Consider the following 12,632-nt stretch of genomic DNA (forward strand, 5'->3'; position numbering starts at 1 on the left):
GCAGGGAGCCGCGGCGCGCGGGAGCGTGGGGGCCCGGCGGGCCGGCCGCGGCGTGGGCGGGAAGGGCGAGCTGCGGGCCTCCGCGCGGACCGTGCGCCGCTGCCCGGGAGCGCGGGAGCCCCGGGCCGACGCTCACGGTCGGGGTCGGCTCTCGCGTCTCTCCTCCAGCCGAAGCAGCTTCCGGACAAGTGGCAGCACGACCTGTTCGACAGCGGCTTCGGGGGCGGCGCGGGCGTCGAGACGGGGGGGAAACTGCTGGTGTCCAACCTGGATTTCGGAGTGTCCGACGCTGACATTCAGGTGAGGGCGCGAGTGTCGCGCTGAGCAGTTGCCCTCGCCGACTTGGTCCCGGTTGGGATGTGCCCGGCTGAGGGCCGAGGGCCCCCCGGGCGGCAGGGCTAGCCCCCGGCCCCTCTACGGGGTGCAGGAGTGCGGAGCAGAGGCCGGGCCGCAGGTGCCAGGCCGGCCGGCAGCTCAGCGTGCGGGGAGGCCGGCCCCAGCTGACCGTGGGGAGCGGCTGCCCTGCCGATGCGCCTGCGCCCGAAGACGCTCTGCCCGAGCGGTCAGTTCCCCGCGGGGGAGACCGGCCTGGGGTGCGCCTTCCCTGGGTCGCGGCCGCACTTAGGGTGTCCGTTTGGCTTATTCGCTCCTGGTTCTAAGGTCGTTGGGAGGAGAAGGATCTTCTTCCGTGGCAGTCAGTGTGCAGAGCGCAGAAGGGGGCTCGGTGTGCCTCGAGCCCCAGCTCCGGGTCTCACGGGACTTGGGCCTTGGTCCTCCCCTGGTCTTTTGAGCACCATGATTCTCAAACCCAGCTTTGTTTGAAGCTTTTTTTTTCTTTGTTTTCTTTTTTGTTGTTTTGTTTTGTTTTCTGTTTTTGGGGGCATTTTTTATTTTTGTTCTTTGGGTTTTTTGTTTGAATTTCAAAGGCATGTAGATTTTAAAGGCATATTTACTTGTTTTCTGATGAAGTAAAGACATCTTGGGGATCAGTCCCAGAGATGGCTGGGTCAGGGTGCTGGGCCTTCCTGGGTTCAGTTCCCCGGAGCCCCGCTGCTTGTTTGACTGCCGTGGGAGGACAGAGCAAGGCCGGTGAGCACTCACGGTGTCTCAACACTTTTTTTAAGGTGGTTTCTGGCATCCACTGGAAACCGCTTTTGGTGAACTCCACTTCCCGCTGTGTGCCTGCGGCCGGAGTAGCCCCACACTCTGGGTTCCCTCTCCAACTCCCAGCCTGCCTGAGGTCAGGGCAGTTTCCATGGCAGCGCTTGACTTCAGCCTTTGCGGCAGGCTTGAGTAGGAGGAGAGGGAAAGGTGAGCCAGAATCCGCCCTGGGGGAGGGGCTGGGTCAGGGCTCCCGAATCAACGGGCCCTGTGAGCTGGTCCACATGTCCACATGTCGGATAGCATCCCTTGCTCTGTGATCTTGGCCTTTGCTGTTTCTTGGCACAGTCCTTGGGTGTGTTGTCAGTTTTCCTCTGTTGAAGAAGATAGCAACTTAATCTTGTTCCCTTCACTGGTGGGCTCTGTGGTCCTTTACCTGCATCCTGGGACAGATGTAAGGTCCCCAGCTGGCAGGAGCCCTCAGGCCCAGCTGCTCCGGGAAGTTGCTGTCCCGGCTGCCCCTCCCTTCCCCTACCACTGCCCTGCCCCCCCACGTGTCTGCCGCCCAGGGAAACGACCCCAGAGCAGCTCACATGCCCGGGGAGTGCCCTGGGCCACCCAAAGGGAAGCCACTTGGCTGACAGCTGCTTTTCCCGGCCTCCAGGAGCTCTTCGCTGAATTCGGGACCCTGAAGAAGGCGGCTGTGCACTACGACCGCTCCGGGCGCAGTTTAGGAACCGCCGACGTGCACTTTGAACGGAAGGCAGACGCCCTGAAAGCTATGAAGCAATACAACGGGGTCCCCCTGGATGGTGCGTCTGCGGTTGGACCCAGGATGATGGCGGGGCTGCGTCTCGTTTGTGCGGTCTGGGGCTGGCAGCTGTCCGTGCAGGAGTATGCCTTCCCCCTGTGGCCGAGGACACTTTGCATTCGCCCCTTTGTCTCTCTCTTCCATCCTGCCACCTCTCATGCTGCCCCACACATCGGGACCAACCTCTTGTGAACCCCCATCCAGCGAGCTACATCCCTCCCCTCCTCAGCTCCTTCCGGAAGACTCACTTCTGTGAAGCCTTCTCAGAACCGCCATAGTACAGCTCTGAGTGCGGGGCTGTAGTCGTAAAGACAAAGGTACCGGTTCTTCTTCCGTCAGGCCACCCACACCTTTCCACCCAGAGCGCCCCAGACGCCTGACCAGACCCCCACGTCACCTGGACTGAGAAGGAGCGAGGCGGCGGGTTTGGTGGGGTTGTCCCCAGCAGCACCTCGTTCTCCCGCCAGGCTCGCTCGGCCACTCCCCTTGTCGGGAGCACCGGAGACACACAGAGTCCCTTGCCGGTGCTTGCGTGGAGACCAGGCTGTGGCGCCGTCGGTGCGTCTCAGGGCCCTCTAACCGGGACGCCTCTTGTATTCTCTGCCGCAGGCCGCCCCATGAACATCCAGCTCGTCACGTCACAGATCGACACGCAGCGGAGACCCACACAGAGGTGAGCGCCGGGGCCGGGGCGCCGCGTGGGCCCGCAGGCCTTTCCACGTCCGGAGAGTGACTCCCTCTTCCTCGCTAGCGTGAACAGAGGCGGGATGACCAGAAACCGCGGCTCCGGGGGTTTTGGTGGCGGCGGCGGCACCCGGAGAGGCACCCGCGGAGGAAGCCGGGGCAGGGGCAGAGGCACTGGCCGGAGTTCAAAGCAGCAGCTTTCTGCAGAGGAGCTGGACGCCCAGCTGGACGCTTATAACGCGAGAGTAAGTCCCGGGCCGGGCTGGGGGGTGCGGGGGGCACGGGCCGGCCGCTGAGCGAGCACTTGCGTGTGTCTTGCAGATGGACACCAGCTAAAGCGCGGCAGATCCTGGTGTGGAGCAGGACCCAGATGTCTCCTCTGTGCCCCCGGCTGGGAGGGGCGCTGGACTGGGGCTGTGCGGCCAATGACGGATTTGTTTCTTTTATGTTTTAAGATAGGATTTAAAAACTCGTGTAAAGGTTTTTTTTTTTCTTTCCTTTTTTGTTTTGTTTTGGGTTTTTCTGGTTTTTTTGTTTTCTTTTTTCTTTTTTTTTTTAATCTGAAACAGCCGTGTTTTGTACTGAGTTATTTTTGGGATAAATGTTACCTGTTGGCATTGTGGGAAGGTGGTGTTTTCACCTTTGCCATAATAAAGCAGAGATGCGTGTGGAACTGGAGCGGTGCCTCGTCCGCGTCGCAGTCCTTCCCTGGGCCTGGCCGAACGTGCGTGGAGCGGTCCCGTCCGGCGCCGGCAGCCGTGCTCTCTGCTCGGCCCGCCCTAGCCCCGTCCTCTCCCATAGGGTGGGCGGGAGGACATGGCAGGAGCCACCACCACCGCCTGCAGTGTGTGACGTGAGGGGGCCCGGGGACGCCGTGTTGTGGCCAGGCTGTCCCTCTCCTCCTGGAATTCTGCTTGTCAGAAGCACGGATCAGCAGTTCTGACTTCGCAACCTAAGCCTTTCCTGTTAGTCTCTCCCATGGAAGCAGGAGCCAGCCAGAAAGTGTGCCTTTAATTGTGTCCTGGGTGAAACGCTCGGGGGAGCTGTGGCAGAGGCGCGTCTGAGCACACAGCTCTGGAAGGGAGGGCCGGCAGCTGCCCCACCTGGACCCCCTCTGGGACAGAAGAGGGCAGGCCGGCCATGTCACTTGGCCACTTGCCTCTGCTTCCGTGCTCAGACATGCTGCTCGGGAGAGGCTGAGATCCCCGCCCTGGGAGGGTGGGTCAGGAGACCACCCTGTGGTCCTCAGGGTTTCTCTCCCTCTCTGGAGCTGGTGCCCAGGGCGCAGTTGTGCCTGGAAGCCAGTGAGACCTAAGGGCCCCTGCTCTGCGGCCCCCCGAGCACAGTTGCGGGTGCAGCAGGCGGTTGGAGGGCAGTGGCCTCCACAGAGAAGAGAGCCCCGGGAAGGCCGGGGGCTGCGGAGAGCAGAGCTGCGTGGCAGGGAGGGCTGGTGTGGCCGGATAAGGACCCGCCAGGCTGTGCCCTGTGGCTCCGGGGTCAACTCGCACGTTGGCCGTGGTGCCTTTACCGGCGCCGTTGCTACGCAGCCGGCAGCTGCCACTTGAACGGCCCGCTGACACCAGGCACTGCACGGAAGCGTGACCGGCACGCTCCAGCTCAGCCCTGGAGGAGCCCAGTGTCCCAGGGAGGGATTGGCACTCGCCTGGCCTTGGCGGCTGCGGCCACAAGGGCAGGATAGGTCGAGGTCATGTGACCCCGGCACAGAGGGGGCCCTGGGAGGCGGTGTCCGCGGAGCAGCCTCGTGCTGGATAGGGAGACAGCCGTGGGAGAGGTGGTGGCTACTTGAAGAGCACCCCTGCTGGAGGGGGAAGGTAGGCCTGGGCCAGAGGCCACAGGTGCTGCTGCTGCTGGCCGCCGGGATGGGGAGGTGGGGGGGTGGCTCAGAGGCACTGGAGCCGTGGCTGAAGGTGCCACGTGTGGTGAGAAAGGCCCAAGAGAAAAGTGGGGGAAGGGGCGGCGCTCAGGGTGGGATCTAGGAGTCAGGCAGAGACACCGGGACGCCAACCGACGTCCCACGGGTGTTGAGCACTGGATGTTGCCAGTTTAGCAGCCGGTGATAGGCAGACACTGGCAAAGCAGTGGTCAGTGGCATGACCCAGGAAAGTGACAGGAGAAACTGAAGGGGGTGACATTGCAGGAGCTGGGGAGACCATGGGGTGGAGAGGGGTGACTGAATAAGAAGACCCTGAAATTTAGCGAGTCCGAGGGGGCGGGTGCTGCGTGCGTCCTACAGGTGGGGAGCAGCCTCGATGGCTTTGAGCCTTGACTCCTTCATTTGTGGGACAGAAAACCTCATCTTACTTCTTTTTAAGATTTTACTTATTTGACAGACCACAAGAGAAGGAACACAAGCAGGGGTAGTGGCAGAGGGAGAGACAGGCTGCCCGCTAAGCAGGGAGCCCGGTGCGGGTTCCATCCCAGGACCTGGGGAGTACGACATGAGCCGAAGGCAGACACCCAACCAGTGAGCCCCCCAGGCGCCCCAGGAAACCTCGTTCTACTTCCAAGTAGAACCGTGTGTACGCAGGGACGCTCCTGAGAAGGAAGGGGGTCTGCTGTGTGCAGAGACGGCGGCCGTGATCCAAGGCAAGCTGGGCACCTGGTCACCGAAAGAACAGTGCCAGGTGACCCTGCAACGGCCAGCACTCTTCATCCCCCAAGATTCCAGTTAAATGAGTGAAAGAGGAAATAAAACTTGGGGGTTTTACATGTTTTTCTCCCACACATTTTTTGCTCAGACACTGAACTGCCGTTGGCCAGTGCCCCTCAGAGCCACCCGGCTGGACTGGCTGCCCCTTAGCCCGAATGTGGATGCTAACCGGCCTTCTTCATGGCCGGCGGTCCACACAGAAGCTCAGTGCTGGGCCCAGAAATGGGTATGGGATCTGCCTGGCCTGTCTGAGTTGCTCTGCGCGTTGAGCAGGAAGCCGGCCCCGGGGAGGAACAGCGGACTGGCTGCAGGACTCCGAGCCCCCGGGCCGGACCTGTCATCAGATGGCCCGTGCAGTGGGGAGCCGGCCAGCTGCCGGCGTGTCCTTGGCTCTTGGTTAGTTGAGCGAAGATGTGTGTTACCGAGCATTCTGGAACAAGCGGCAGGCCTCTCTGCTTGCGGACTGCAGGAATCGCGGCAGCCAAAGTCGGCGATGAGCAGCGGTGGCCCTTCCCCGACATCTGGGCCCTCTCACCTCTGTCTGTCCGCACGTGTCTGCGGAGTGAGGAGTTTGGTTCTTCAGGGAGCTGCGAGCCTGACACGGGAAACAAAAGTGAGAAATCGTGATACAGTCTCACACCTACGACAGAAGTTAACTGTGGGAACGCAGACTTGGCGCCGCTCTCCAGTCGGGGCTGCAGAAATCGAGAAACCGCCGTGGAGGGCCTGGGCCTCCCTCGCCGTCAGGCTTTCCGTGCAGATCTCATTCATCCTCCCGGAAACCTGGTCAACTGATCTTTCTATTTTTGAGCTTAAAGAAAACTTATTTACTCAGACGGCAAATATGTGAGTGCCTGCCGCATGCCAAGCGCCATCCTCACGAGCTGGGGACACAGCAGTGAGTGCAAGACAGAAGTCCCTGCCCTCAGACATCTGCTCCGATGGGGGACAGACTGGCCGGGGGGTAAACACAGGATATCGGGGTGCCCGGCCGGAGCCATTGACAGAGTGTGTGACTTTGGCTCTTGGGGTCATGGATTTGAGCCCTATGTTGGAGGAAGAGGTCACTTTAAAAATAGGGGCGCCTGGGTGGCCCAGTCGGTGAAATGTCTGCCTTTGGCTCAGGTCATGATCCCAGGGTCCTGAGATGGAGTCCTGCATTGGGGGCCTTATTCCCCTCTGCCTCTCCCCTTGTTATGTATTCTTGCTGTCTGTCAAGTAAATAAAATCTTAAAAAAAAAAAAAAGAAAAAGAGAAGCTTAACACATTCAGTCAGCACAGAGGGTGACGGTACAAACAGAACCACCTCCCAGTGCTCTCCAGACCTGGGTTCTGCAGGCGTTCTAGTTATGTATTTTTTATTTTTAAGATTATTTATTTAGTTATTTGACAGACAGAGATCACAAGCAGGCAGAGAGGCCGGCAGAGAGGGAGAGAGAGGAAGCAGGCTCCCTGCTGAGTGGAGAGTCCGATGCAGGGCTGGATCCCAGGACCCTGGGACCATGACCGAAGGTAGAGGCTTAACCTACTGAGCCACCCAAGTGCCCCTATTTATTGTACTTTTTATTTTATTATTTTTTTAGTCCCTTCTACCCTCCAATGGGGCTCAAACTCACAGCCCTGAGACTGAGAGTCACGTGCTCTACACTGAGCCACCAGGATGCTCCTACTGGGCTTATTTTAAACGACAGCTTTAGTGAGATAGAATTGACATACCATAAAGTTGACCCATTTGGAAGGTAGAATTTTAATTTCACAGTGACTTTCCCACATTCACAGGGTCACAGTCCAACAGCTCATTCAAGTTCCAGAATATTTTCATCGCCCCAAAAAGAAACTCCACTAGCAGTGACTCCCTACTCCTCCCCTTGTCCCGGCACATGCCGGTCTGGACGTGGCGCATAAAGGGAATCCTGCCACGCGTGCCCCTCTGTCTCTGGCTTCTCTCACTTGGCGTCGTGCTTTCCAAGTAGACCCGCTCACTAGCACGGAATTCACACTTCAGTGTCTTGCCAGAACCCGGTGAGGACTGACGCTTTGTTCCCGCGCCGTGTGGTGGGCCAGCATGTGAGCTGTTCCAGGCACGGGCTGCTGGGTGTGTGCACACAGTCTTCTAGAACACGTGCCTCTAGGATGGGCGTTGGGGTCGGTGGGCAGCTGCGCCCTCCCGCACCCTCACTGGCCAGCACAAGGTTGCCGGTGTGCACCGTCCACCTACCTCAGCCATCATCTGGGGCAAAGAGGTATCTTCCTGTGGTTTCGCCTGCATTTTTTTATCTTCCTTATCCTTAAAAAAGAAAGAAAGGGGCGCCTGGGTGGCTCAGTGGATTAAGCCACTGCCTTCAGCTCAGGTCATGATTCCAGAGTTCTGGGATCGAGCCCCGCATCGGGCTCTCTGCTCAGCGGGGAGCCTGCTTCCTCCTCTCTCTCTGCCTGCCTCTCTGCCTACTTGTGATCTCTCTCTGTCCAATAAATAAATAAAATCTTTAAAAAAAAAAAAAAAAAGAAAGAAAGAAAGAAGAGTCTGGATTGAATAGCCGTTCTCACGGTTTCGCGGCGCCTCCCTGGGCGCCGCCTGGGAGCGCTGGCGGCCAGAGCGTCCCGTGCCCGGCGGGCAGCGCGCCCAGCCGTGAGTTGGACCCGTCGGCTTTGTTGGATGGGATGAAGGTTGTGCTGCAGCGGCCGAGTCCGCTCTCCCTCCCCGGGGCCTGCGCTCCAGCTGCCGAAGCCGACTCCCTGCGGCGCCGCCAGCCCGTGTCCCACGGTCCCAGCCTTGTCATTGTGCTCGCGGCCGCCCGCTTCTCTGTTTAACTGTGAAGGTCCTTAGCTGTTATTTTGTAGTTCTGATGTTCAAATTTACAGGAAGGAAGTGAGAATGGGACAAGAAGTTCCCGTGGCTCTCGCCGGACTCCCCGATGCTGGCGCTCCACGTTTTAATCGGAACCGATGGAGACGGAGTGCAGCAAGCGGCCGCTTTCCCCAAACCCTTCTGTGTGCGTTTCTTTAAAAACAAGGATATTCGGGGACACCTGGGTGGCTCGGTCAGTTAGAGCGTCGGCCTTTGGCTTGGGTCATGATCCCGGGGTCCTGGGATCCAGTCCTGCACTGGGCTCCCTGCTCAGCGTGTCCGCTTGTCCCTCTGCCTCTGCTCCTCCCCCCTGCTTGTGTTCTCTACCGCTCGCTCTCAAATAAATAAAATCTTAAAAAAAAAAAAAAAGGGGTTTAAAAAAACAGGGGGGTCGCCTGGGTGGCTCAGTGGGTTAAAGCCTCTGCCTTCGGCTCAGGTCATGATCCCAGGGTCCTGGGATCGAGCCGTGCATCGGGCTCCCTGCACGCAGGAAGCCTGCTTCCCCCCTCTCTCTGCCTGCTTGTGATCTCTGTCTGTCAAATAAATAAATAAATCTTTTTAATAGATAAATAAATAACTAAATAAATAAAGTAAAAAATAAAATAAAACCTTTCAGCCAACTACACCAGGGCTGATGAGATGACTCTTGGGGCCCCTGGACAGCTCCAGGGTGGAGGCTAGTCACCAGAAAGACCAAGCCATGTTCAGAGGAGTGGGATGTTCTGCCCCATCGCACCCCAACGTCTGCGGAGGGGAGCAAGGCTGGAAACGGAGTTCATCATCGATGGCTGATGATTTGACCAGTTGTGCCTTTTTTAAAAAATTTTATTTATTTCTTTGACAGAGACAGATCACAAGTAGGCAGAGAGGCAGACAGAGAGAGGAGGAAGCAGGCTCCCCACTGAGCAGAGAGCCCGATCCGGGTCCGATCCCAGGACCCCGAGATCATGACCTGAGCTAAAGGCAGAGGCTTTAACCCACTGAGCCACCCAAGCGCCCCGCAGTTGTGCCTTTTTTAATGACACATCCATAAAAACCCCTAAATGATGGGGTTCGGCTTCTGGGTTGGTGAACCCTTGGAGGTGCTGGGAGGGTGGTGCACCTGGAGAAAGGCAAGGAAGTTACAACCCCGACCCCATGCCTCATGCCTCATCAGAGACATCTCTGGTCATTGGCCATTCTTGTGTTGTGTCCTTTATCATAAACCAGTCGTTGTAAGTAAAGCATTTTCCTGAGTTCTGTGACTTGTTTTAGCAAGTTCTCAAACCTGAGGAGTGGTCAAGCCCCTCCACTTTGGGTGTTTCCTTACACAGTGGTAGATGCGTGAACAGGGCAGATAATGGGGCTGTGACTGTTGCTTCTCCCCAGAAAGGATCCCCTTGTGTTTATAACCGGCCAGCAAAACCATGGGCAGCCCGCGGACCTGACACACGTCTGGCATCTGAAGTAGGGGGAGCCTCGCCTCGTAGGACTGAGCCCTCAACTTGCAGGTCTGGGCTACCTCCAGAAAGCGCCAGAACTTAATTGAACTGTGGGACATCTGGCTGCTTTCAGACAGGTGCATGAGAAAAAACACTTCAGCCACACACTGCCCAAGTGCACGGTGTTGACCCTGCCTCGATCCTGATGTGGACAGGCCAGCTTGAACAAGAGTTGTTTTTAGTTTCTTTTTTTAAAGATTGTATTTATTTATCTGACAGAGTGCAAGAGAGAGCACAAAGCAGCAGGGGTGGCAGAGGGAGAAGCTGAGTGGGGAGCCCCATGCAGGGCTCGATCCCAGGACCCTAGGATCATGACCCAAGCCGAAGGCAGATACCAAACAACTGAGCCACCCAGGCGTGCCTAAATAGAATCTTAAAAAAGAAAAAAAAAAGTTTTGAGATGGAAAAATTGAACATTTAACATTTGATGATACTAAGAAAGCATTGTTAACTTTGGTAGGTATACTATTTTTTTAAAGATTTTATTTATTTATTTGACAGAGAGAAATCACAAGCAGACAGAGAGGCAGGCAGAGAGAGAGAGAGAGAGAGAGAGAAGCAGGTTCCCTGCTGAGCAGAGAGCCCGATACGGGACTCGATCCCAGGACCCTGGGATCATGACCTGAGCCAAAGGCAGAGGCTTAACCCACTGAGCCACCCAGGCGCCCCATTTTCTATCACACTCACAGGTTGTGCAGGTCAGGGATGGTTTATCCGGTGCTGCGGGGCAGGGCTCCTGGGTCCTGAGCCCCAATTTCCAAATTAAGATAAGTCACACCCCAGCCTCACTCTCACCTGCGCCCTGAGCTGACGCCAAAATGAAGACTTTCGGGGGTCCTGGCAGGCAGCGTGTTAACCGGAGACGAACGTGCGTCATTTGGTCCTATTAGAGGGACACTTTTCTTCCCATTGAGAGGGTGGGATCTGATTCCCGGCCCTTAGACCTGCACTGGCTCAAGTTGCTTGACCCATGAAAAGCGGCAGGAGTCTGGTCTCTGGAAGCCCCCATGGGTTCACATGGAGATTGGGAACAGGCCTCTCAGAACATCTGCTCTTGGATCCAGCGGCCCAAATCTCACAGGAGTCTCATGGAAGGGCCTGGGGCCGGCAGTCTCCTTCAGGCGCAACCCGATGGGGCCCCAGCGTGGACCTGATCTGACGGCAGCGGCAGGAGAGCCCCAGCGGAGCTCACCCAGCCCACAGAATAGCGGAGAGAGCTGTAAATCACAGCTCTGAGCCCTTCCACTTCGGATGGTTCCTTACACAGTGGTAGATACGTGAACAGGGCAGATACTGGGGCTGTGACTGTTGCTTCTCCCCAGAAAGGATTCCCTTCCTTTGAAATAAATACGTGTTGAAATATTCACGGTGGAAATAACCTCTGAGGTTTGCTTCCAACCAGTAGCTGGCACAGGGGAACAAGCCGGGCCCTAGGCTAACTGTGGAGGCTAGACGGCCGGTGCCCTGGGCTCGTCCTGCCCTTCTCTCTCCTCTGGTGCGTGCGGGGGGCCACCTCCAAGGCAGGCCCAACGGCCTTGCCTGCTGGTACTGCCAGCCCCGTGGGCCCCTCCCAGGCTATACTAGGGCAGGTCTGTGAGGCCGGAAGAGTGCAGAAGCGACCTTCCTCCTGAGACGGATGTTATTAGAGACGCTGCTTGCTGCTCTGCTGGCTATTATTCCGCGTCCACCTGTCTCTCCGAGGCCTCCTGGGAGAAGCCAGTGGCCTTGCTGCAAGCAGTCCTCTGGAGGGGCCGGGAGTGGGGGGTGGCAGGGCAGTAAACCCTCTGGCCCACAAGGACGGAGCATCCTGCTCACCGCATTGGCAAGGGCTTGGAATTCCCCCAGATGTTAGGATCCGCTCTGGCCCACTGCTTGCGACAGCCTCAGGAGACCAGAGCCGGACCACCAGCCACGCCGCTCCCGGGCCCCCAGGAACAGCCGAGGAACTCTTGTTTTAAGCTGCTAAATGCCCCCACGTGTTTTTACACAGTAACAGATTCCTAACAAAGTATATGTCTGAAATTTCCTACAATAGGAATTTTTTGCTTTTTGCTTTGTTTCTTAAAAGCTCTTGGTGGTGGCGGGGCTCCTGGGTGACTTCAGGCCATCAAGGGGCTGCCGTCCACTCAGGTCATGACCCCCGCATCCTGGTCAGGCTCCCTGCTCAGCCTGGAGCCTTCTTCCTCTCCCTCTGCTGTCCCCCCGCCCCCCCTCGGCCGCCTGTGCTCTCTCTCTCTAATGAACAAACAAAATCTTAAAAAGTAAATAAAAATAAAAAATAAATAAAAGCACTTGGGTCATCTGAAAGCAGAGTTCTCCTCTAGGTACAACTGGGCAATGCAGGGCAGTGGGCTGTGGGCTCTGGACTTCCGACGACAGGAAGCCTGGCAAGCAACCCACCGAACCGCCGCTCCGCACACAAAGCTGACCGCGCGACCCCTCAGTTACACAGAATCCTCAATATTTAAACGTGTTCAAAAGATAGCCAGGTTCCTATTTGGCATTCAGATTGTGGTAGAAAATGCCTCCATCCACAGGAGGGGCCGGGCGGGGGCCGGGGATGGCGGAGGCCGAGGGCAGCGTCGCAGGTGGGCAGGCGCCCCAGGCCCTGCCAGGTCCTGGGAGCCGGGGGTGTGCGGGGACCCGCCGGGGTCGCGGGAGCCGGGGTCGCGCGGGGACCCGCCGGGGTCGCGGGAGCCGGGGGCGCGCGGGGACTACACAGCGTCTCCGGGTCTGCGCGCGGCACCCGTCGGACCCCAGCCGACAGCCCGGCGCTCCTCTCGCGTGCGCGAGCAACAGCGGACGGAGGGGCCGGGCCACCCGCGCGGGGACAGGCTCCCCTGCAGCGGCGCCGGGGCGGCCCTGGGGTCCCAGTCGGACGACACAGGCCGCCGGTCCCGCGCTTCACCTCGGGGACGGGTCACGATGTACGGGAAGGGGGAGGCGCACGCGAGGCCGTGAAACTGCCCCGTGCCCCGGGCTGGCGGCCGAGCCCCGAGGACGCCCGGGACCAACAAAAACCACCGGCAGCAAAGC

The 12,632-nt window shown here is 58.3% G+C and overlaps 1 protein-coding gene across 1 annotated transcript in view; it reads left to right on the forward strand.

Annotated features, from left to right (window-relative positions):
- ALYREF (Aly/REF export factor) overlaps positions 1-3,274 on the forward strand; it is an 8,449-nt gene extending 5,175 nt beyond the window's left edge. Inside the window, exons 2-6 of the mRNA XM_059378463.1 lie at positions 80-300; positions 1,766-1,913; positions 2,522-2,585; positions 2,664-2,841; positions 2,918-3,274. Coding sequence (XP_059234446.1) covers positions 80-300; positions 1,766-1,913; positions 2,522-2,585; positions 2,664-2,841; positions 2,918-2,932 — 626 coding nt within the window. The 3' untranslated portion in view covers positions 2,933-3,274. The remainder of the gene's footprint in view (positions 1-79; positions 301-1,765; positions 1,914-2,521; positions 2,586-2,663; positions 2,842-2,917) is intronic.
- The last annotated feature ends 9,358 nt before the right edge of the window (positions 3,275-12,632 follow it).

This window comes from Mustela nigripes, chromosome 16, assembly GCF_022355385.1.
Source record: "Mustela nigripes isolate SB6536 chromosome 16, MUSNIG.SB6536, whole genome shotgun sequence".
Lineage (NCBI taxonomy): Eukaryota > Metazoa > Chordata > Mammalia > Carnivora > Mustelidae > Mustela > Mustela nigripes.